This window comes from Branchiostoma belcheri, unplaced genomic scaffold (genome assembly GCF_001625305.1).
Source record: "Branchiostoma belcheri isolate BF01 breed outbred unplaced genomic scaffold, Haploidv18h27 scaffold67, whole genome shotgun sequence".
NCBI lineage: Eukaryota > Metazoa > Chordata > Leptocardii > Amphioxiformes > Branchiostomatidae > Branchiostoma > Branchiostoma belcheri.
Window position 1 is genome coordinate 434,784 of NW_017804320.1, and position 24,949 is coordinate 459,732.

The following is a 24,949-nucleotide window of genomic DNA, read 5'->3' on the forward strand; positions in this document are numbered from 1 at the left end:
AATGCAAACGATCATAGGCACCAGACTTATTTGTTTTAAGACATATGGAGGGTGCCTTGCTTTCGAACCTCTGCTTCCTGGACTGTTATTTTTTTTAAATTATTTATTCCAACATGTAATCACAAGACGTGGTGACGGCACACTCAATTTTTTTCTACTTATATTAATGCCGCCACCAACACAGGAGACAAATGTGTGAAATGATTGACTGAACAGTACTCATTTTCACCTGATCGAAGTGAGGAAAGTCGTGTAAAGTGCCTTTCCCAAGGGCACAAGACCGATAGCATGTCAGGACTCGAACCCGGGACCTCTAGGTTCCGAGTCGCGCACTCTGCCGCTACACGACGCTGGCTACACCACACGACCCCAATGTGTTTATTTACTTGTGTTAACCAGAAGTTAGGAGGATGTAGCTTTAAGATAACCTAAGTGTAGACCAAGTTGAGATTTACGAAAAGGTGATTTTAACATGTTTTACTATGCACTGAATGTTACACTGTTTCTTTTTTAAAGGCATCATGTGTAATGTTATTGTGCCTCCATTGTAAATAGTACGCAATTCAGCTGTTAGCTGCAATGTACTTTTTTAAAATAAACCAGTCATTCATTCATTCATTCACGAACACACATACATGTAAACATACAGACACACACGCAAAAAAACACATCAAAACAAACAAGCAAACAAACAAACAAAACTGTATCCAAGAGTGACAAGTACTTTGCGTTGATACTGTTCAAGAGTCGCAGTACAGTGAGAAGTCGAAACAGTAAGAACAGTTTTGAAGGGCTTATGTACAGGAACATTATGTAACCAGAGGTCTGCATTAGCAAAAGCTTAACAGGTGTTTACAAGAGCGGTGTTGATTGTCTGGAGCTGCCGTTTGAAGTTTGCCGTTTGACTATTAGCAAGGAGGTTGTTTACTTGTTTTTCGTTTCACGGAAATTTCCATGACGCCTTTTGGGCCTTTTACACATAACGATATCAATATTAGTTCAAAACAAGTAAAATCTGAGATTTTATACCTCCGGGCTTTTTATTGTATATTTTTCCATGTTGTTTGTTCTGTATAGTTGATGGTGTTGAATTTTATGTGTTAGATTTAGCGTTCCTGGTTGTGTTAGATCTAATACAGGACTGGTCAACATTTTCATCTGCAGCCCATACCATGTACCCACGGTAAAAATGCATGTCGAGAACGTCTGAGACAGTATACCACGGTATTTGTAAGTTAAGAAGTCGTACTATACGCCGAAAACATCCAAGATTGCGCAAGAGGGCGTTGACCCCTGACCCATTGGCCCACCCGGAAGTTGCGCTGGCAGCCAGCCCAGCGCCGCGCGCGACGATTTTCAGATTTTTACGCCCCAAAACACATATACAATAAAAACAAAAAAACCTGCACCATCTACAGCCCATTAGAAGAACATACACCGAGTCCAGTCTACCCCAACGCGAGATACAACTGCGATAATATTTCAAAATACATATCGGAAGCAGACACCCCTCTGTTTGACCCCTTTTAAATGGTAAGACCCAAAACTGAAACCTCCCCATTCCTTAACAACATGGTAAATTCCATTTTCAGCATGGCGGGGGTGTCCGGAGCACTTAAAAACCTTTTATTTCGACGCCCATAAACACATATACAATTAAACAAAAACGTTCTGCATCATCTGCAGCCCAATAGCAATACGTACACCGAACAACAGACCAATCCGTCCAGCCGATCGCGAGAAACAGCTGCTGACAGAAATGTTTCGAACAATAGTAAAACCTCCTCGCGGAAGGATGTCTCCTTCCCCGGAGGTAATAATTTGATTTCTCGGTTCTTCATTTTATTGCAGGAAGATATCTTCTGTGACCAGCCGAATTCCGCAGAGGAGCGAACAAGCCCAGCATACTAGGCTGGGTGGTGTTTTATAAATGAATTTTATCAACCATCTTAGGCCACAGCACGTAAATTTTATGGATGACATCCTCTTAAAACCCCCAAACTAGTGCGCGCGGACGAATAAAAAAAAATTCCGGCCAAAAATAAAAATGCTGCTAAACCACAAAAAATACAAAGCTGGTATCGTGAATTTGCAGCAGTACATAGCGACTTTTACGACAAGCTGGCACATGCTGGCTTTTTATTAATTTTGCGGCATTTATGAATCGGTACGTATGTAGTGAGTTCTTTAGTCGTGGAGCTTCGGTATGCCCGGCTACGTATTGCCGCCAACTACCATGGACTACCCAGGTCTAGAGCCAGGCCAGAGCCTAGCAGTAGGTAATTCTTTTTTTTTTTTTGAGAACGCGCTAAAATCAATGCGCGCGCGGATGTCATCCATAAAATTTGGTCGGTGTGGCATGATCTATACACAGGTTACAGTTATCTTCTCAGTTACTGGATGCTATCAAAAATTTTCGAATTTTCAGAGAATCTAACATCCAGTTGCTTGATTTATTGCATACTGTATTGCATAATGTACTACCTGCATGTCTAATTTTCAGTAACATATAATTAACACAAGGTGATTTTACAAGAAAAAACATGTACTTATCAAAATACTTACAGTAACGTTTTTCACAACTTATCTTCCAAGCTGGTCAGGATATCTTCAATTGACACTCTCTTTTTGGACTAAGAAGGCCTGAAGAGCGGCCCTCAGCCGTCTTGTTGCAATTGTGCCTCTCAGAGTCGAGTTATGTGTGGCTGTTGCGCAACGGAGTGTGACAAACAGCGCCTAATATTAGTCTGATGTATGTGGGCGTGTCTCCATATGACGTTACGTGTGACATAAAGGTGTTGAAATGAGCATTTCAAAGTGCCATCTGTCAAGAAATGGAACAACTGCCGCCCGTCAGTTTGGAGAAGCAGGCAAAAAGGGAGTGCCAGCACCAAAACGAATAGGCACGTCCCATATAGCATTTACAAGCTCTCAGGCTTATATTTATGCGTTTTTTTCACGCGTTTTGTAAGTGCTTTGTGTTTTGTGTTGTTTTGTGTGTGTGTGTGTGTGTAACCACCTATATTACATTTCTGTACATATTGAATCTGTATTACCAGCACAAACTACTAATTGGAAACGAGCATAGACAACAGACGTATTTGTTTTAAGACATATGGAGGGTGCCTTACTTTCGAACCTCTGCTTCCTGGACTGTCTTTTTTTTAATTTTTTATTCCAACATTTAATCACCAGACGTGGTGACGGCACACTCAAGTTTTTTCTACTTATATCAATGCCGCCACCAACACAGGAGACAAATAATTGACAGGACAGTACTCATTTTCACCTGAGCGAAGTGAGGAAAGTCGTGTCAAGTGCCTTTCCCAAGGGCACAAGACCGATGGAATGTCAGGACTCGAACCCGGGACCTCTAGGTTCCGAGTCGTGCACTCTGCCGCTACACGACGCTGGCTACACCACACGACCCCAATGTGTTTATTTACTTGTGTTAACGAGAAGTTAGGAGGATGTAGCTTTAAGATAACCTAAGTGTAGACCAAGTTGAGATTTACGAAAAGGTCATTTTAACATGTTTTACTATGTACTGAATGTTACACTGTTTCTTTTTTAAAGGCATCATGTGTAATGTTATTGTGCCTCCATTGTAAATAGTACGCAATTCAGCTGTTGGCTGCAATGTACTTTTTTTAAATAAACCAGTCATTCATTCATTCATTCATTCACGAACACACATACATGTAAACATACAGCCACACACGCAAAAAAACACATCAAAACAAACAAGCAAACAAACAAACAAAACTGTATCCAAGAGTGACAAGTACTTTGCGTTGATACTGTTCAAGAGTCGCAGTACAGTAAAAAGTCGAAACAGTAAGAACAGTTTTGAAGGGCTTATGTACAGGGAAATTATGTAACCAGAGGTCTGCATTAGCAAAAGCTTAACAGGTGTTTACAAGAGCGGTGTTGATTGTCTGGAGCTGCCGTTTGAAGTTTGCCGTTTGACTATTAACAAGGGGGTTGTTTACTTGTTTTTCGTTTCACGGAAATTTCCATGACACCTTTTGGGCCTTTTACACATAACGACATCAATATTAGTTGATAAATAATTTGATTTCTTGGTTTTATTGCAGCATGATATCTTCTGTGACCAGCCAAATTCTGCAGAGGAGCGAACAAGCCCAGCATACTAGGCTGGGTGGTGTTTTATAAATGAATTTTATCAACCATCTTAGGCCACAGCACGTAAATTTTATGGATGACATCCTCTTAAAACCCCCAAACTAGTGCGCGCGGACGAATAAAAAAAAAATTCCGGCCAAAAATAAAAATGCTGCTAAACCACAAAAAATACAAAGCTGTTATTGTGAAATTGCAGCAGTACATAGCGACTTTTACGACAAGCCGTCACATGCTGGCTTTTTATAAATTTTGCGGCATTTATGAATCGGTACGTATGTAGTGAGTTCTTTAGTCGTGGAGCTTCGGTACCGGAATGCCCGGCTACGTATTGTCGCCAACTACCATGGACTACCCAGGTCTAGAGCCAGGCCAGAGCCTAGCAGTAGGTAATTCTTTTTTTATTAAACGCACTAAAATCAATGCGCGCGCGGATGTCATCCATAAAATTAAGTCGGTGTGGCATGATCTATACACAGGTTACAGTTATCTTCTCAGTTACTGGATGCTATCAAAAATTTTCGAATTTTCTGAGAATCTAACATCCAGTTGCTTGATTTATTGCATACTGTATTGCATATTGTACTACCTGCATGTCTAATTTTCAGTAACATATAATTAACACAAGGTGATTTTACTTAAGAAAATACATGTTCTTATCAAAATACTTACCGTAACGTTTTTCACAACTTATCTTCCAAGCTGGTCAGGATATCTTCAGTTGACACTCTCTTTCTGGACTAAGAATACCTGAAGAGCGGCCCTCAGTCGTCTTGTTGCAGTTGTGCCTCTCAGAGTTGAGTTCTGTGTGGCTGTTGCGCAACGGAGTGGGACAAACAGCGCCTAATATTAGTCTGATGTATGTGGGCGTGTCTCCATATGACGTTACGTGTGACTTAAATGTGTTGGAATAAGCATTTCAAAGCGCCATCTGTGAAGAAATGGAACAAGTGCCGCCCGTCACTTCGGAGAAGCAGGCAAAAAGGGAGTGCCAGCACTAAAACGAATAGCCACGTCCCATATAGCATTTACAAGCTCTCGGGCTTATATGTATGCGTTTTTTGCACGCGTTTTGTATGTATGTGTGTTTGTGTGTGTTTGTGTGTGTGTGTGTGTGTGTGTGTGTGTGTGTGTGTGTGTGTGTGTAAAATAGTGTATAGATTTATCAGGACTTTAAAAATGATTTAAAAATATTTTTATTATCTTTTTATCTTTCTTGACCCACTGTCCATCCAAGGTCAAGGCCACTTGCTACAAAGCGCTGGTACGGCCTCACTTGGAATATACTAGTAGTGCCACCGTCTGGGACCCGTACACCATCAAAGGGATACAGGCGGTGGAGGCTGTCCAGCGCAGGGCCGCCTGAGTGACTTTGATGACTACCGGCCAACATAGATGCTCATAGAGCTGCAATGGCCTCTTCTCTCGTAAAGTAGGAGGAGAGCCCGCCTCACTACATTTTACAAAATAGTTCTCAATAAAATAAACATCCAAACAGACAGTATATTACAGCCTAGCCTCTACCAGGCTTCGGAAAGCGGCTGGAAAGAGTAGAAATCGGGCAAATAGAGAGATAAACATGCCAGGGGAGTTTTTCTGCTGGAGAGAACAGTGTGCGACAAAATGTACTCTCTAGCAGACCAACTATTTTAACGGTTCTTGTTAAATCATTCTGTGTTTCATTACGAGTTCCTTGCGGCAGATTGAACAGGATTTCATAAGTTTGTGGATACATGTCATACGTTGCAGACGGTCCTGTGTTGACACAGCGTTTTGGTTTATGATATGCTATTAATTTGGCGCCCAGTTGATGCCCTTTTTGTATCTGTGTTAATTCGAGTGCCGAAATAAAATTACTGGACGGCATCTGGGCACCTCATGCATATGTGTCTGGCGTTGTTTAACATTCATGGTTTGGTCTGTTGTGATAGAGTATGCTGAAATTCATGGTGTTCTACCATTTTAAAAATTGATTGGAATGGGGGTGATTTTGCGCTTGCGGTGATTTTTTAGCACGGTAGTTGCGATGGACAGAGTCCTAAAGATGTCCACCAAGATGAGGGTGTTGAGAGCGCTGGTGTGTCCCGTGGTAACTTTAACGGATGCGAGGCATGGACACTCCATGCGAAAGACACACAGACGATCGAGGCCTTCGAGATGAAGTGTTACAGGAAGCTGCTCAGAGTTAGCTGGACAGAACATCGTACAAACGCCTCAGTCCTGGAAGAGTTAGGGATCGGAAGATTACTCCTACACATGATCAGAAGGAGGAAACTACAGTACTTCGGACATGTGTCGAGAGCACAGAAAATCTCAACTCACATCCTGCAAGGATGGATCTGTGGTAGCAGGAGCAGAGGGAGGCCGCGAAGGAGATGGGTAGACGACATCAGAGATTGGACAGGCAGGTCCCTGGCTGACTGCACACAGATGGCCAAGGACAGGGATGGATGGAGGAAGCTTGTGCTGGATGCTACCACAGTCCCCGACCCTCCAGAAGAGGAAGGGACAAGGTGAAGGTGAAGGTGAAGTTGCGATGGCATCATTGTTTGTTTGTTCCGTATGGGAATATCAGGTGTTCTCAAGCTGGCTATCGCGTAGGCTGACGGCAGCCGGATGACGGCACAGGCTGGCAACATCGTGTGTCTGTGCGCGGTTATTGTTTATTTTGTTTATTTATTATTTGCACGTATAGAAAAGTTACATAATCAAACAATAACAATAAGAGAATATGCGGGGTAGGCCAGAAACATAGGTGGCTTTTAAAGGGCCTACCCCAAACAAAGGTAACTATGATACATGGCAAAACATATTTGAATTAAACATCAAAATTAAACAATGAAATAATTAATTGATTAATTAAACAAAATCAAGACACAGAAATAATAACTGAAGTGTGCAAACTAATTATTACATCTACGAAAAGAAATTAAACAAAAGTCTTATAATTCAGGTCGCTTTTGCAGAAATAAACTGATTAGATAATTAGCATAAGAATTAACGATTAAAACAAATGATTGAAAAACAAGGAAAACAAACAAATCAGATTGTAGTGGTACTGGGGATTTGTAAGAAAAAGTTTTTAAGAAGAATTTTAAAAACAGGAATTGACAGTTTGCAGTTTTGTAGCAGTTGGCTTAACTTGTTCCAGACGATGGGGCCTCTATACGCGCTATTGAGAATTTGTGTTGCCTTAATTGGTTATGTTGTCTCGTATTGTGCTGGTGAATGTCTGAGTTGAATGTAAAAAAAAAAAACAACTGTTGAATTGTTCTGGTAAACTATTGGTATTATGAACGATTTTGAGGGTTAATAAGACAGGATGACGGCGCAGTTTATACACTAGTTTCAGGACACAGTTTTGCCAGGAAAATGACGTCCGTATGCTATTGCCCACCGGCTTGTCTACATTTTGTGTAGATATCGGTGTTACCGGTGTTATATATAAAAAAATACAATAAAAACCCCGGAGGTATAAAATCTCAGATTTTCCTTTTTTAAGTGAGTGAATGTGTCTGTGTATGTGTGGGTGTGTCCATGTAAGTTTCTCTCTAAATTCTAAAAGGTAGATCATTAGATAAGCAAATGGTACGTACTCCATTTGTACTGTTATAAAGTGTTTCAGAGAGGGATAGCACTTCTACTGGGTGGCAAGTGGAACTCTTCGGGATAGCTGGGGGGTGGCCCATCCGTAGTAGTACCCATCTGGCACATTAAAGGCAAGTTAAGTTGATCCTTTAACTAGTTTAATAGGTTAGGTTATAGGTTAGGTTAGGTAATAGGTTAGTGAATAGGTTAGGTAATAAGTTAGTGAATAGGTTAAAGAGTGGAACTTGAGCCTGGTGTGGCGGAGGCGGGGTCTCTCGCCCAGTTCAAAACTAGACTGGCGAGGACCCTGCTGCATTGGGTCGCCCTTACACGTTTTGTATATATGTATATATGTTCCACTAACACACTAAATGCACTGTCTTGTCTTTTACACGCACAGATTCAGTTATTTACCTTCCTTACGTTCCGGTTTGTTCTGAAACTGCAGAAACATTCGTTGAAAAATATTCGAAGGAGGATAACTCAAGAACCGATTGACGGATCATCATGACGTTTGGTATGTGGGTACCTTAAAGAATGCTTGACATATGAAAATGATAGTTATGCAAATCAGCAACTAATTAGCATAATTAATGAGGAAATGCTATAAATCTGCTACCTTCCATGATATGATTATTCAAACGTGTGGCATGTGTAATTGTGAAGAAGAAGAACATTGGCAGGTAGTGTTTATGCAAATGAATGTCAAATTTGCATAATTAATGCGAATCGTCAACATTTGTCAAGGCCTTAGGGTAACATCATTTGACGAAAGTATGAGATCGTGGAAGTTATGGATGATGTCCATTGCACTGGAGACGTTAAATTTGATGCGAAAGCGCGATATAAAAAACATGGATTGCTGAAAAAACAAGATGCCTAGATTTGGAATATACTAAGGAAATACCAAATTTAATGTTAGGAAACATATAAAATGAAAGAACACAGTGTAACAACAAGCGAGTCTTTTATTCGTCATAAAACAGCAATAAATCTAAAAAAAGCAGTAGTCGCCTTGTTCTGATTCTTTTCTTTCATCACATCTTCTCTTATTACATTTTTTGACACTGTCGTGACATTTTAATCACCATACAGTAAGCAGAATTTCTTGTAATAGTTATTTCTTCCAGTAACAGTCCAAAATCTTGCATTAATTTTTTTTTTTATTATTTAGCCACAAAGTTACATGGACATGTCACCACTATGCCATGTTTGCAATGCGCCCTAGGCCTACAAGCAATTCAAACAATATATGGATATACATATTTACATGTACTTCAAATACAATCAGGAGTGAAAAGAGACTACAAATCAATGTTGGTCCCTCATGTACTTAATAACTGTATCTGTATAATTATTTAGGTACAGCAAAAAAAAAACAACAGTTACTTAAGCAACTGGATATGCTTTTGGAAATGGTCAAACGTTTCAAGTATCATGACTACCTTTTGTTAGTAACACTTTTTGGCGTGTATTATTACCTGGAGGTTTAACCTTCACTTACTTTTATAGGTACCGGTCTGGACCTGAACATCTGGAGTACCATTTTGTGCACTAAGATTTCATCTTAAAGACAACAATTTTGACAATCTACGCTTTACAACGAATGAATGAGGCTTCCCGGGCCTAGTCCGTGTGGGCTTTTACGACACCATTTGATAATACAATGTGTATGGTACATAAACAAAAGAGAATCAGTCGTGCAGAGATAACAAAATCAACCACAAAGTGAACACAATTTAGGGCTTTAAGGAAGCACCATGTGCCGTGGGAAGATAGATACAGTGTTTGTATATGGGCTAGTCACCACCAACTCTCCACATGGTCCCATAGCGACAGCCTCCGGGAATTTAATGTCCGCGATGGTGCGGACAAACTCGCCCTGGCTTGTGAACATGTCTACCCGGTCTTTCAAATAGCTCGCCACAATGATGTGACCCGAGGTGTCAAGACAAATACCTCTGGGAGAGTTCAGTTGCCCCTTTCCCTGTCCATAGGTGCCGAATTCAAATATCTTTACTCCGGAGGGATTGTACTTCTGGATGGTTTTACGCCCATCCGTCAGCAGGACATTTCCCTCCTTGTCCGATGTGACTCCAAAGATCCCGTATCCCGTACGCACTTCTGAACTCCAAAGGCGAGATCCGTTTGGATCAAACATCATAATGGTTGTTTGGTCTCCCACGATAACTTTATTGTTGCGCACGTCCATCGCGATGACGGGAAAGAAGCCCTTGAGGCTTACGTCAAACTTTTTGATGGGTTGTCCGTTCTTACTGTACTGTACGACATGTCCGTCATTAGAGCGCAAGCGCCATCTACCCAGTACCCACAGGTAGCCGGGCTCTACGTCCAAAGCAACACTTAAAGGGTACATTGTCATACTTTCACCCGGCACGACTGTTGGAAAGAGGCGGAGAAAGGTCCCCTTTATACTGAAGACTTGGACTCGTTTGTTTAACTGATCAGTCACAAATATCTCATTGTCAGCAGACACGGCAACTCCGAAGTTATCCCGGAATTTTCCAGGTTCTTCTCCGTACCCGCCAAACGAGATCCTCTCCTGCTTTCCGTCACAACCTTTTGCCATGAATGAATAAAAAGTGTTTTCCAAATTGAAATTTAAAACATTTACATTTACACACTCACGCACGCACGCACACACACACACACATACGCAAACACAAACGCACGCACACACACACACACACATACACACACGCACGCACATACACACACACACACACACACATACACACACACACACTCTCACACACAGACACACTCACATACACATACACACACACACACTCTCACACACAGACACACATTGAGTTTCTCTTTAAGGTGTCCTCCCTGGCTAACTTGGCATTTTAGCTTTCCATCATTTTCTCACAAAGAAATGTAGAAAGAACTGTAGTTGTACTGAATATTGATACCTGGGTACAAAAGGGTTATGAATATGATTTTGTCGGACCATATGGATGACGTCATCACATTTTATTGTCCCAAATGTAATTATCTTTAAAGCTATAATATAGCACTTTGGTACAAGTAACTGAAATAAATGTATGATTTTCATGTGCATAATGGTCAAAGCTACAAACGTACGTTTGCACAAATTGATATCTACTAATTATCCGTAGTTATTGGAGAATAACCTAATTGCCTAATACACCTACTTTTACCCAACAGAATAACTAATCTTGTCATTTGTTCAATCCTAGAATTGCCTCATGACACAGAGGGACCACGTCTAAGGCATTGTCTAATGGCACAGAGGGACCAAGTTTAAGACATTGTCTCTTGAATATTTGTGTTAGACTTACCTTTGTGATGTGGGGTGTTGGAGACTGCCGGGAGCTCGGGGGTTGAACAAGAGCATCCAGTAGCAGTAGTAGTAGTAGTAGTAGCAGTAGTAGTAGCAGCAGCAGCAGTAGTAGTAGTAGTAGTAGTAGTAGTAGTAGTAGTAGTAGTAGTTGTAGCAGTGGTAGTAGTTGTAGTTGTATCCGTGGTCGTTATCTGCTGTTAATAAAGGATTACATTGTCAATGCAGGCTATCGCAATTGGTTCATGGAGATCATGATAAATTATCTGCACCCTGTCTGGATTTGATAGCTGCAGGCCAATGCCAACGTATTATGCACAATTGTTTGGAATAAGTATAATAAGGAATACCGGTAATTGTCTATTTAAAAGTATATATCCTGGAATTCGAACCTCGCCGACAAAGCCACAATACGAAAAGGTCAAGCATCTGTTTTTTATTTTGTCATTTTCAACTCAAGCGGACTGTGACATTTTTAGGTAGCCTTTAAGGCAATGCGCTTCTCCGGATCCACAACTCGCGCATACGGGTATGCGGGTGATCGGAAGGGAACAAAATATATCAAAATTACAAAAATTACAAAATTAAATTCCGGAATTCCGGGTTTAATTCCCGCTCCGGACTTATTCCCATATCCCAACAACCTTACATCTATAATATCGGTAAAACTATAGGTAAATAATGTATAAAATATTGCAGAATTCGGGAAACTGAAGCCAGAATTTAATAGCCTGGGTAACCGGACCGCCGTGGGCTCAGCGCTATCTCTTTGGTGCCGAGAGCTTTTCGGGCCGCCAACCAGGCTTCAAGGCTTTAGGTTTCTTCGCTCACAACTTTGGATCGGCGGCAACAGAAGCGTAATACAGGAAATCAGCGCATACAGGGAAACCAGCTGGAGATAGGTCCGTGGAATAACTCGCCTGTGCTTGGTAAAGGCCGGGGCCGAAAAATTACCGCCAAGCCGACCTAAGGCCATGTTGATTTGATTATATGGATGACATCCGCGCGCGCATGGATTTTCGGCCGTTTCCAAAAAAAAAGTTTTCAACCATACTGTAAATCGTACAAAACAATTGCAAAATGAGCAAAAATATACCGTAAGTTACAAAAAAAATAAATAAAAACTATACCAATGTCGTAGAATGCCAAAATCAAAGGAAAAAAGACGAAATTGTAAAGAAATGGATTTGAAGAGTAGATTATTCGCCAAACCATATTCTGTGCCATTTGTTCAACCTTCATGACCGTGTACATTTCATAATGAAAACAACTTTTTTTTTGCAAAACTTTTTTTATTCGCACGCGCGCATCAATTTTTGGGCTCCCAGAGGATGTCATCCATATAATCAAATCAACATGGCCTAAGGTTTGGTACCCAGGCTAGAATTATACAGAATTGCGTTAATCCCCAAGAGGTCCTCGATGGCTGCTACATACATGTATTTGTAACATCATTTTTACCTGTAGTTTACGATATTTTTCCATAATTAAACTTGAGGCTGCCTCAGGAAATGGTGAACAAAGAGCGATAAGACTATTGGACAGAGGCGTACCTGTGGTTCACTGGTGCTAAAGTATAACCAGAGAGAGATCACGCTGATGACGACGCACAAGCCAAGAAGGGCAGCCGTTTTTATCACTAGGTAGACCCGCCGGTGACGCGTACGTCCTGAAATATTGCAGTTTACAGAAATTGAATTGGAAATGAGTGAATTGTATCTAAGGGTGTTTTGTCAAGGAAACAGTTAGTAGGCATCTACGATACAACATAAACAAAATTTTAAGACAATGCGAAAACAAGGTTGAGTGAATGTTTTTCTTATAAATTATGTAAATGTAGGATAGATTAGTCTTGTAGTAGTTTGTTGTCCCATAGTTATTGGCATATATTGTACCTGGAAGAATTGTTAAGTAATATAGATATAGACAGACATTTATAGAGTGCATAAGGATCACGGTGTTTCAAATGTATTGTTTCTATGCTCATTTGTGTGATACTATGTTCTTGATGAAGAGAGGGCGCCTATAAGCATATTTTCTTTGTCCACCATCTCTAAATAAATATGAATAAATCAAAGCAATAATTTAGATGTTCTTACTGCGCGCTCTAGGTTGCTGAACGTTTGGTACGTTCATCTGATTTGGTACATTCGGGCCATTATTGACGAACGGGTTGGCTGAGACGTCTTTGTCTCTGTTAGAAGCCATTTGAGTGCCCCCTGAACTTGCCCTGCATGCCACGTCATCCTGGTCCACGTAGGCGACGGCATACGGCTGAATGTCTTCATCATCAGGGGCTGTGTGTCTGCTTTTAGACGCAGAACCACGTGTTGTGTGTAGGTCATTACTGCAACTACCGCCATTTTCTTGGCATTTAACAGCGTGTGGCTGGATGACGTCACATCTGACATTCCCGGGCGAGGCGCCCTCGTCTCCCTGGTGTCTTTCTGCAGACGGTTGCATGCTGGGATCGTCATCAACATTTGCTAACACGGCAACAGTATCTTCACCTTTCTGGTATTTAACAGCACAGGGCTGGATGACATCACAGTTAGCTGATTCGACGACAGTTCCATCATGTTCCTGGTATGATGCAACTGCATATGATTGGATGCAGGGATTGTCCTCGTTATGTTCTGAGTTTGTGGTTGAGGCTGTCTCATTGTCTTGCTTCAAGCTTGTTACAGCACGTGGTTGGAGGGAATGGTTGGCATCGTTGTTAGCTGGCCTGGATGCTTTTGTTACGGCGTTGGAGGGCACGTCTTCAGCCATGGCTCCGGGACCTTTTTTGCTTTTTGTTTTACTGATGTACCTAATAGTAAGACGAAGACATCATGATTCAAATCTTAACACTCAACTCATCTTAACATTGACATAAACATGACATTGTATACTTACTCTAGGTACAATAATCACATCGCAAGTCTGCCACCCTCTACTCACACACACATACTGAATTATTAATACTAGAAGCGATGGGTCTCTCGGGTGTATGTTTTTGTAAGAACCACAAATTTAGCCTCCTGTACAGGCTCCGGGTGGGAGTTTTGATACTGCGTTTTTTTTAGAGTTTTTAACGCGTTCTTTTAATTGCGGTGGTCGGATGGAAACCTTCTCTCGCGGCTGGTTGTAGGATGGCCGGCAAGAACGCATTAAAAACTCTACAAAACACAGTATCAACATTCCCACCCGCCCGGAGCCTGCACAGGAGGCTACGCAAATTGACGAAGTGCAAAACAGCCGAAAAAAAGAAAGAGGAATAAGGGGGTCAAACAATGACTCGGAGAAGGACAATTGATCGTGACCTTGCAGTGATGGGTTACAGATGGAAAGGGGCGCAACGGACAACAAGAAATAAAACCGAATAAAGGAAAACGGCGACCGCCTCGCTCGATGTTCTACATATACTAGTATTGAAATGCGGTGTGGGTTAAGCTGGTAACTCGTCATTACGTAACGGGATGAATTTATTGGTTATCCGAGCTCAAACAATTTTTGCCTGAATCCTATATGCTCATCATGTACACTCTATGGCTCGCGAAAAACAACTCTTGACGTTAGCTTACGTCATTGTCAGACAGAATCAATTCATTTCTATGGAGATGAAGCAGCCCACGAGTCATCGTCTGATGCCAGACAATTCATATGTCAAGATTGGACGTACTCTTCAAACAGAGGTTATGCTTATTTTTGTCATGTTTTAGGCGTTTTTATCAGGGATTCGCTTAAGGAGTAGTTTCTCTTCCTTTTTTTTTAAATTTCACCTGTATTGGATATTGCTATACCAATGATACTCTCTTGCTACTTTGATACTGTATTGCAGCCACCAAATAATCTGCCTGGAGATTACGTATTGTCCCTACGTATTGTTGCATTAATTTCTTGACTACTTCGTGTTTGTTTATTCATAAATTTGCACTTACATTCCTTTTGTTTGACACTTTTTAATACTCTCTAATTAGCATATAGTTGCTGTCAATATGATCATGGGAACGAGTTACTAGTAGTATTTTGTTGAAAAGTGAAACACCAACATTTAAGGAAAGGTAACGTTAGTGCAATCTCTCTTTTTTCGCTGTTTCGTGAATTACAATAATGTGTAGTTTTATTCATATTAAGACATGTCAAATCTTTCTCATAGAATAATGAAATAATATAGATATAACAATAAGAGAAAGATCCGACAGAAAAGGTATATTAAATCAAACTTAGCAGACCATTAGTGTATTAGTACTTCGGAGGCCAGATTATATCATTCTACAGACAAATATACACTATTAACTCTTCTATTCCTTTTAAATGTACTCTAATATATCAGCATTATATATAGCAGATAAGTACCCGTAGTAAGGTATACACCAAAATGCAAGGAATAAAGCTACATCAGTGGAGAAGAAGGATTCAGAAATTCTGTACTTACGGAGAGGCTTCTGCGAGCGGTTTGAATGTCTGCAGGGCGGACCTACCTCAACAGCAAAATAGAGACTCAGTGCAGGGAGATGATGTAACTATTGAATAAACAAAACGCCCCCACAACGGAGTCTTATCTAGTATTGGATAGAAACAACAGGGTGTTGAACACTGAAGTTCACAAATGGCCACATTGTATTGTTCATAAGATAAAACGAAAAATAGGTTTTAGCAGTGCAATGCAGTGAATTATTTTCAGAATTAAGAGTTTTAGACGTTAATCTGTTCCTCCCTTGGCAGGAGTTAAAATGGACTGATCCAACTTCTTCGTCTGTGGACGTGGGTGGAGGTTTGAAAGCCAGTAGACAATACGTGTATGATTAACCTAGTAATAATTGAGGTTTGGGAGCTGGTAGGCTATTCGCGTATGATGAACTTTTCTTTCTACACACTTGTACTTCTCAAGCTTTGGTTAGGTCTGGTGACTTAAAGCAGCTTGCCTGAACGTGGATGGCAAAGTTCCTGTGTCTGGTTTTGCCATACCTTCGCCCAAGAACACGTTTCTGACGACGATTGCGTTTGGTACTGTGTTGGATGGCAGGTTTTCAGCCATGGCTCCAATATGCCTTCCTTTGTTTAGTTCTATATGTAGTAATTAATAAGAAAGTAATACGAAAACAAAGTGATCCTGCATTCAACTTGTACAACATATTTCAACAGCGTCAGATAACATAAATATGTATAACTACGAACATTATAACAATTCTACAGTCTGCCTTGATGTTCTACGTTGAAATGCAGCGATGGTGATGATCATGTTTAGTCTTTGCCTATTGCTATAGTTTGATTATCAGAACACAGCCCATGTAAACAGTTTCTATTCTCAATCCTATATCGCTGTGTGCACTGTACAAACCACGGGAAAAAAGTCAGAATCCAAACATCTTTATGTAGATGACGCAGCCCACGAGTTGTCTTTTGATACCAGACAATTCATGTCAGTGCTGAGATCATGAGTTTGAACTACGTGTTGTCTTGACTGGGGTTGGGTTGATTTTTTTGTGCTTTGACTTGAAGTTGTTAAGCGGTTCCTCATATAGTAATATATTACATGTTCCTTTGCTAACTTGATGTCATAAAATGTTCAGTTATTTCTTTATGGTGGAAATATAGGGTTGTCTAAACAGTAACTCATTATCAGTGCTTGAGGCACGTGTTGTTCCAGCTGACATGTTGGATTCACTGAAAGTTATTTTAGCGGTTCCTCTCATAAATGCTAACCGATATGCAACATGATACTCGGTGAACTTGAGGTTCATTTTCATAGATTTCAATTCTTTCTTTGTGGGGAAATTATAGATGCGCCATAACAGTTACATTACCATGATGAGTAGTGTCGTGTTTAGATTGCAACACACCGTTAGCTCATCAGCTGGAGTCATCATAAAAATTACTCATTACGTTACATTATTAAACCTATCAACACATAAACATTACCTACACCTTGCAGTGCTACTGTAAGGTGATATTGAGATATAGAGAAGGCAGATTCAGACATTCTGTACTTACAGTGAGGCTTCTGCGAGCAACTTGTCTTCAGAGAGAACCATCCACAATAGTGAAATAGAGACTCAGTGTACGAAGATGATATAAATATTGAATAAACATATCCCATACACGTCATGAATTACCCGCAAAGGTGTCTTGTCTGGTATTGTATAGATTTTATTAATTTACATGTCAAATCTTTCTAATAGATTGATGAAACAATACAGGTACAACAATAAGAGAAAGATCCAACAGAAAAGGTATATGAAATCAAACTTAGCAGACTATTAGTGTATTAGTACTTCGGAGGCCAGATTACATCATTCTACAGACAAATAAACACTATTAACTCTGCTATTCCTATTTACATGTACTCTAACATATTAGCATTATTACATTTTAGCAGATAAGTAACTGTAGTAAGGTTTACACCAAAATGCAAGGAATAAAGCTACATCAGTGGAGAAGAAGGATTCAGAAATTCTGTACTTACGGAGAGACGTCTGCGAGCGGTTTGACTGTCTGCAGGGCGGACCTACCTCAACAGCAAAATAGAGACTCAGTGCAGGGAGATGATGTAACTAGTGAATAAACAAAACGCCCCCACAACGGATTCTTATCTAGTATTGGATAGAAACAACAGGGTGTTGAACACTGAAGTTCACAAATGGCCACATTGTATTGTTCATAAGATAAAACGAAAAAAAGGTTATAGCAGTGAAATGCAGTGGATTTTTTTTTCAGAAATATGTTCAATTGATGAATTAAGAGTTTTAGACGTTAATCTGTTCCTCCCTTGGGAGGAGTTAAAGTGGACTGGTCCAACTTCTTCGTCTGTGGACGTGGGTGTAGGTTTGACAGCCAGTAGACAATATGTGTATGATTAACCTAGTAATAATTGAGGTTTGGGAGCTGGTAGACTATTCGCGTGTGATGAACTTTTCTTTCTACACACTTGTACTTCTCAAGCGACTGGTGACTTAAAGATTAAAGGTACTGGGTTAGAATTCCTGGAAGACCCCCAATGTTTTGCCCTTTAGAAAGGTTCTTTACACCTATTTCGATTGTTAGCTCAGATGAATATGAGCACCTATGGTGTTGATGAAATGTCATGTAGATTTTTCAAGTCATACTTGACAGGCCGGTTACAGCGTACATGCCTTAACTCAGTCCTGTCGTACCCATCTAACGTGACATGCGGCGTTCCGCAGGGGTCCATCCTTGGACCCCTTCTTTTCATTGTCTACATTAATGACCTTCCCAATTGCATACAGTCCTGTAAGGTAGCCATGTACGCAGATGACACCATTCTCTACTTTTCACACAGCTGCACACACACAATACAGGACACAATCCAGAACGACTCTACCCGGCTAGTGTACTGGTTTATCGCCAACAAACTCTCCTTAAACCCTTCCAAATGCAAATCAATGCTAGTTGCTTCACACAGGTCCCGAGCTGCTGACCAGCACCTGCAACTTACACTTGCTGGCTCAGAACTGGAACAAGTGGAAACGTTTAAGTATCTCGGCGTTGTCCTCGACAACACACTACAGTGGAACCACCATTTTACCCATGTTTCAAAGAAGCTGTCACAAGCAATTGTGAACCAAATATCAAGACAATCCAACTTAGCCTTCTTGAGTTATCGTGTTCACACACACACACACACACACACACACGAACGCCTACGAAAACATATTAACCTTCTTGGCGAAGGTAATAATGGTGAAAAGAGGGTTTTACATTTTTATAAGGGCAGTACAACAATGCAACCCAATTGAACTGAATTAATGGCGGGGACACTTTGTTCTTTTTTATGATTTTCACATAATCGAGTATTGCTTTGATAACTGGATGCCTTTCTACGTGGATGCAGAATGAATCAATGATGCAGAATGAAGTGGAGCAACCCTCAATGTAAAATGTAAAAGCTTGATGTCTTATAATGTATGGTAAGTTACTAGTGTATGCCTCATTGGTGAGCAATTTGGGAACGTTAATTGCTTATGGAAATTTTTGTCTATATTTTCTGAAATATCATGGTAGTCTATACTAAAAGACAATTAAAGACAATAAAAATCATGCAGATTGAAAAACATCATATATTCTATAATGATAACAGGTAATGGTAGTGTTTTCTTTGTTGATTAATTACTTTAACAGTTTGAAAACTGTTTTGTTATTCGCAAACTCTGCCCGGAGATGTGTAAACAAAGGGTATCTGATATTCATGAACACTTATCATACAATCAAACTAAAAATGTGTGTTAATCTTTGTTATTAAATTGGTGATTAGATATAAAAGATATGTCAGTAAAGCTGGTACTGATACTCTCTTCATTTTATGGAGTAACATGTTTAGTCTCAAGTTTGACGGATTTTTTAAGCTGTAATTTGAAAATAGCTTTGGCTCAGTCACGTTTTTTAAACAATAATTCACAGATCTACCGAGGCAGAACTTTGATCACAGATTAGCCCTTTTGGTCTTTTTAGCGAATATACAGTGCAAGTTCTTATTTGCTTTTCTGTGACATCTCGAATATGTTGACGGAAGTGAGGTTACAAACAGCCAAATGTCCGTCGTGAGTCAGCGTTAGTCCCTGTGGATGGTTCAGTCCGTGTTCCTCTTGTGTCAGCACGTGCCTGATAAACCTGCCGTTCCGACTGAACAGGGAAACACGATTGTTGCCATAGTCAGCCACGATGATGTTGTCCTCGCTGTCTGTGATGGCACAGCAGGGGTACTTCAGCTGACCAGGTCCCGAGCCACGTGACCCGCGCGTGAAGAGATGGTGACCGGTGGGGTCGAACATCTTCAGGTTGTGGTTTTCCCAGTCACTGATGATGATTTGGTTGCTGCTGTTGACGGTCACATGGAGGTAGGAACTCAACTGCTGCTGACCTTGACCTTTGTCCCCGAACTTTAGTATAACGTCACCACTGGGACTAAGTACAAACACTTGGTGCCCGATAGTGACGATGATGCGCCCCGAAGCGTCAATAGCGATACCTCGTGTAATTGTATCTTTCTCTACAGCACCCGTCACCTGGATGACACGTGATTCCCTCCCCTGTTTGTCTAGTACGTGAATTCTGTGTCCGTCTCCTGTCACCAGCAGATCATCGTTTATAAGGGCCGCCACACACTCCGGCTGGAACCACAAATCGACCTTCTTCTTAAAGGAGCCATCTTTGTCAAAACATTTTAGACGTTTGCTGGCATGATCAGTCATTGCAATGTCTCCACCTGCAGTAAAGGCGAGTGATGTTGGGAAGTCAAACTCCCTGCCTTCCTCCCTAACGGTTTTCAGCAGTTTAGGTGTCCCGCTGTAAGTACCGATCGCCACGTTAGTCCGAACTGGTGACAGTGTGATTGGCAATGACACTGCTGTTTGTTTTATCCCACCTAACAGCTTTGAAACTTCCTGCTTTAGTGCCACAGACGGTGGGTCAAAGGTCAAGTTCATGAACCCCTTGGTCAGTTCAGCCCTCTCGGTGATCTTCTTGTCTGCGGTTTGCTCCATCCGTGCGGTCAGTTCTCCGGCCACCGACATGACGTCCGCCGGACTCCCGTACTCCAACACATTGTCCGTGAACTGGATACAGCTTCTGGCTGAGGCCAGGTCTATCTTAGCTGCCTCCATGGCGGCGTCCATCTGTTTCTCCCGAGCAGCATTCATGGCGCGAAGCTGGCGGATTTTGTCGTTTTTCACCTTCTGAACGGCCTCCATGATTGACTCTGCCTGTTTTTCCAGCTGTTCTTCTGTACGCTGTACCTGTAAGGGCCAGTTGTCCTTTACTGACTGCAGTTCGTCTATCCACTTCTCACGCAGGCCTGCTGTGGTCTGGAGTGTTGGCAGTTTGTCCTTGAACTTTGCTCTCTCCCTCTCGGCCGCCTTCTCTATCTCCACATACTGGTGATCTTTGTGCGCCGTTACCACACAGTGCAGACAGATGACCCGATGACAGGTGTCACAGTAGAACTTGTTCAGTTCATTGTGATCCTCACACGTGGCGGTCTCTCTTGCCCAGAGCTCGGCGGCAAGTCGGCCTGATTGCAGGTCTTGAATGGTTACGGCTATGTGTGACCTGGTGAGCTTGAGCCCACGGTGCGTGTCGTTACACATCTGACATAGGTAGTCGGTACACTCCATACAGTAGAACTCGGCAGGGTTACCTCTGTCACAGGCCGTGCAGGGGACTCCCTCCTCCTCCCGTGGCTCCGACGTTTCCCCTTTTCCTTTCGGCTGTTTTTGCAGAATGTCGTGCAGTTTGCCGACGAGGAAGTTGGACTTGAGCCCTTGGACGCCATTTTGTGGGAGGGGCACGTCCTGTCGGCAGGTCGGACAGGAGAGTTTTCCCACTCTGGCCAGAAGCCTCTCCAAACACGGCTGGCAGAAGGTGTGAAGACACGGCAGCACCTTAGGCTGCTTGAAGTCCTGCAAACAGATCTGACAGACGAGAAATTCCTCGGTTATTTCGCTGAATGCGCTGGACGCCATTTTTACACGTACACGGAAGTGTTCGCACCCACCATAACTGAGAGAACAAAAGATCTAACTGCGTCATTGGGACGTTCCATTGAGGTCGTAGAAGGGGGATTGTTGAATAATATATTTTTTCTATACTAGATGCAGAAATTTGCTGCTCGTTGAAAAATATGTACGGCGACTTCAATATTTCCCTTTAACTACTATGTATTGATTATGATTATAATTGTTTTTGATTGTGATCTATTTTTTACAATAGATTTTATAACAAATGGCATGACAAAGCAAATGCAAACTAGAAAGGCCAATATTTGCTTTGGAGCAAATACAGCGATGGGTTCACCACATTTTACGACATGGCAGGGAAAGAATGAGAAACACAAGGGAAAACAATGATTTACATTGATATAACTATAATATGAAGTAAAATACAACTAAAACAACAGTTGGATAGCTATTCCCTACTTTATTGGTTAGGATTTTTAATTGCATAATGCAAACTGTTGATTTTCAAAATAAAAAAAATGTCCATGCCCCGCATTCCAATGCTGGAGCAGGAAAGCTTGAAATACCTACCAAAACACTTGAATACAGACATACTGTCAGTATGGAAATGCTCTGTGCAGGTGTTAATCAAGTTAAATCCCAACAGCCAATCAGCAAGAAATGCTCTGTGCAGGTGGAAATGCTCTGTGCAGGTGTTGATCAAGTTAAATCCCAACAGCCAATCAGCAAGAAGAATAGAGGAAAGCTGCATGCCTATTGGTTGATGCCCTGCATTCCATTGTGATGACTCATGCCCAAACGTGGTAAACAAGGCACACTAACACAGTAATACATTTGCTATAACACAGCCAAAAAACTCAAATAAAACCATTCTAAAAGCCTGTATCACAATAATTTAAAAAACGCCTAGGGGTATTTGCCCACTGTACCTCCATACCAAATTTCAGGACCTTGGGCCCTAAAATGAAGAAGCTGAATCCATTTAAAAAATGGCAGGAGAAGAAGAAGGAGAAGAAACATCAGAAAAAGCAATATGGGTTCACCACCACTTCGTGGTGTGGTGAGCCCATAATAATAGTCATGGTCAATGCTAACCCCGTGATTCTATACTAACACTACAACTCGTCTTCTATAGCAAGAAGAAGGACATATTCATAGGAGTGATTCATATTTGGTTCAATGTTCTATTTTCAATACTAGTAGTAGTACTAGTATTTTGATATTTGCAAAACCTGAATTGTATCAGTCACTGGCATAGCTTGTACGACGGTCCGTGTATTTACCGAAATATACGAAATGTACGAAATACAGTGCAAAATACACAAGAAGATGGTGATACCTACCGAAATACATAATGATTTGATGAGTAAATATCACAGGCTGTTATATTTCAGCATAAGATAATGTATATATAGCCCCGGCGACAAGAAAAAGACAGAAAAGTGACTTGCCACCATCACGATGCCGTCTCGGCGCCATCTTGTTTTAGCACGATGTTTGTTTTTAGCGGTATTTGAGTCATTTACACACGAAGAGTGTTGAAATCTACCGAAAACCTGAATGATTTGGTGATCAAACATCACAGTGTGCTATATGTCAGCATAAAATAATGTATATGTGGCCCTGCTGACAAGAATATTGGTGAGCACGGTCGGCCCGGCCGCCATCTTTGTGTTTACCAAACACACACGCCATGTGTTTGTTTGTTTTTGTCCGAGTCATTTACACACACAAAGAGTGGTGAAATCTACCAAAACACAGTAGTAATAAGTTAACATCACAAGGTACAATATTTCGACAAGAAATAATGTGTTACATAGGCATGTGACTGTAGAAATGCAACAGAAAATACTCCGCAAAAGTGTATTTCGCACTGTATTTCGTACATTTCGTGTATTTCGGTAAATACACGGACCCCTTGTACGATATAACAAAACACAGTGGCTGTTGACAGGATCATGCTGCCAATAGCTTCGACCAAGCTTCTGACAAGTGTTTGTGTTCCTCATCAGGACAGAACATGGCACCGAGGATAGACTGGCGAGACCTGCGGAGACTGTGCCACTGGGGCCCCATGGTGGCTCTCTTCATCATCATCTACTGCTACGTGATGGGCGTCGGCTGTATCCTCATCTGGTGGCCGCCGGTCACAGCCGCAGGTGGGTGGGGACAGTGCAGGATTTATTGTACGAAATACTGGGAGCGTATATTCACCTTAGTGCAGGTGAAATTGTAGCAGGTTAGGTGAACTGTCTACCTTCACCTAACCTGCACTGGTCCATGTACTGAGTATATGCACGTTAGTGCAGGTAAAATTGAAGCTGTGCAGGTATTTCCGATGTCTACCTGTACCTAACCTAGCCTGGGTACCATCCGGATTTTCACTACGCAACGCTCGAATTCGAAAAAAAAGTGATTTTTTCGAGCGTTGTGTAGTGAAAATCCGGATGGTACCCAGGCTACACCTAACCTGCACTGGTCCATGTACTGGGTATATGCAGGTACTTCTGATGTCTACCTGCACCTAATCTGTACTGGCCCATGTGCAATGTACTATATTGCTAGCCTGGTTACCAAACCTATTATAGCTCCCGAGTCCTACATCCTCTCCTCACCACATTTTACGACATGGCAGGGAAAGAATGAGAAACACAAGGGAAAACAATGATTTACATTGATATAACTATAATATGAAGTAAAATACAACTAAAACAACAGTTGGATAGCTATTCCCTACTTTATTGGTTAGGATTTTTAATTATAATAATAATAATATAATAAATAACTGTTCTCGAGTACCAATCTGCGGCTAATTGCCCAAAGGTAAAGCCGGATCGGCACAACAAATCAGTATGAGTCCTTAATGTTCTTGTACAGTCCGTTCCACTTTTTTTTTTTTTTTATTTGCAAATTCAACAAGGACAATACAAGACAAGGTGGTGAGGTACTCTAGCTGTTGCTAATTTTTGCCTCACCACCAAACATAGAATACAATTACAATACATAACAAAAAACAGAGAACAGCAAATGGTTGGGATGGGTCGTTAAATAGTACAAAGAAATGTTTAGTAGGCTATATGATAAATCAATCGAGTACAAACCGTTTGGTATCAACAATATAAGTTTGAGTGGTTAGCAAGATATTACAGTTTGTATCATAGTATAAATCAGGTAATCCTCTAAGTAAAATATCACATAACAATTGTTCAGACATATTGAAAACATCAAAATCAAAGCCTACCACATTCTGGAGATTGCTGAGTAGGGTAACTCTTTGTTGATTATATAAAGGGCAGTGTAAAAGAAAATGTATGACACTCTCACAACGAGACCCGCAGATACAAGCAGCACTAGGGGCTAAATTTCTTAAGAATAAGCTGTGGTTAAGACTACAGGTCCCGATGCGGAGACGCGTGAGTAATGCGCAGGTGTA

The 24,949-nt window shown here is 41.2% G+C and overlaps 2 protein-coding genes across 2 annotated transcripts; both read right to left on the reverse strand.

The window, feature by feature from the left end:
* Positions 1 to 9,478: 9,478 nt before the first annotated feature.
* On the reverse strand, positions 9,479 to 13,831 carry LOC109483875. The gene is made up of 2 exons (XM_019787017.1): positions 13,159 to 13,831; positions 9,479 to 10,311 (listed from the first exon to the last, which is right to left on the reverse strand). Exons 1-2 carry the CDS (start codon positions 13,829 to 13,831, stop codon positions 9,479 to 9,481), a joined length of 1,506 nt encoding a protein of 501 aa, XP_019642576.1.
* A 5,390-nt stretch (positions 13,832 to 19,221) lies between these two features.
* Positions 19,222 to 21,549, reverse strand: LOC109483914 (RING finger protein nhl-1-like). Its single transcript, XM_019787054.1, has one exon. It carries the CDS (start codon positions 21,520 to 21,522, stop codon positions 19,534 to 19,536), a length of 1,989 nt encoding a protein of 662 aa, XP_019642613.1. The 5' UTR covers positions 21,523 to 21,549; the 3' UTR covers positions 19,222 to 19,533.
* Between the last annotated feature and the right edge of the window lie 3,400 nt (positions 21,550 to 24,949).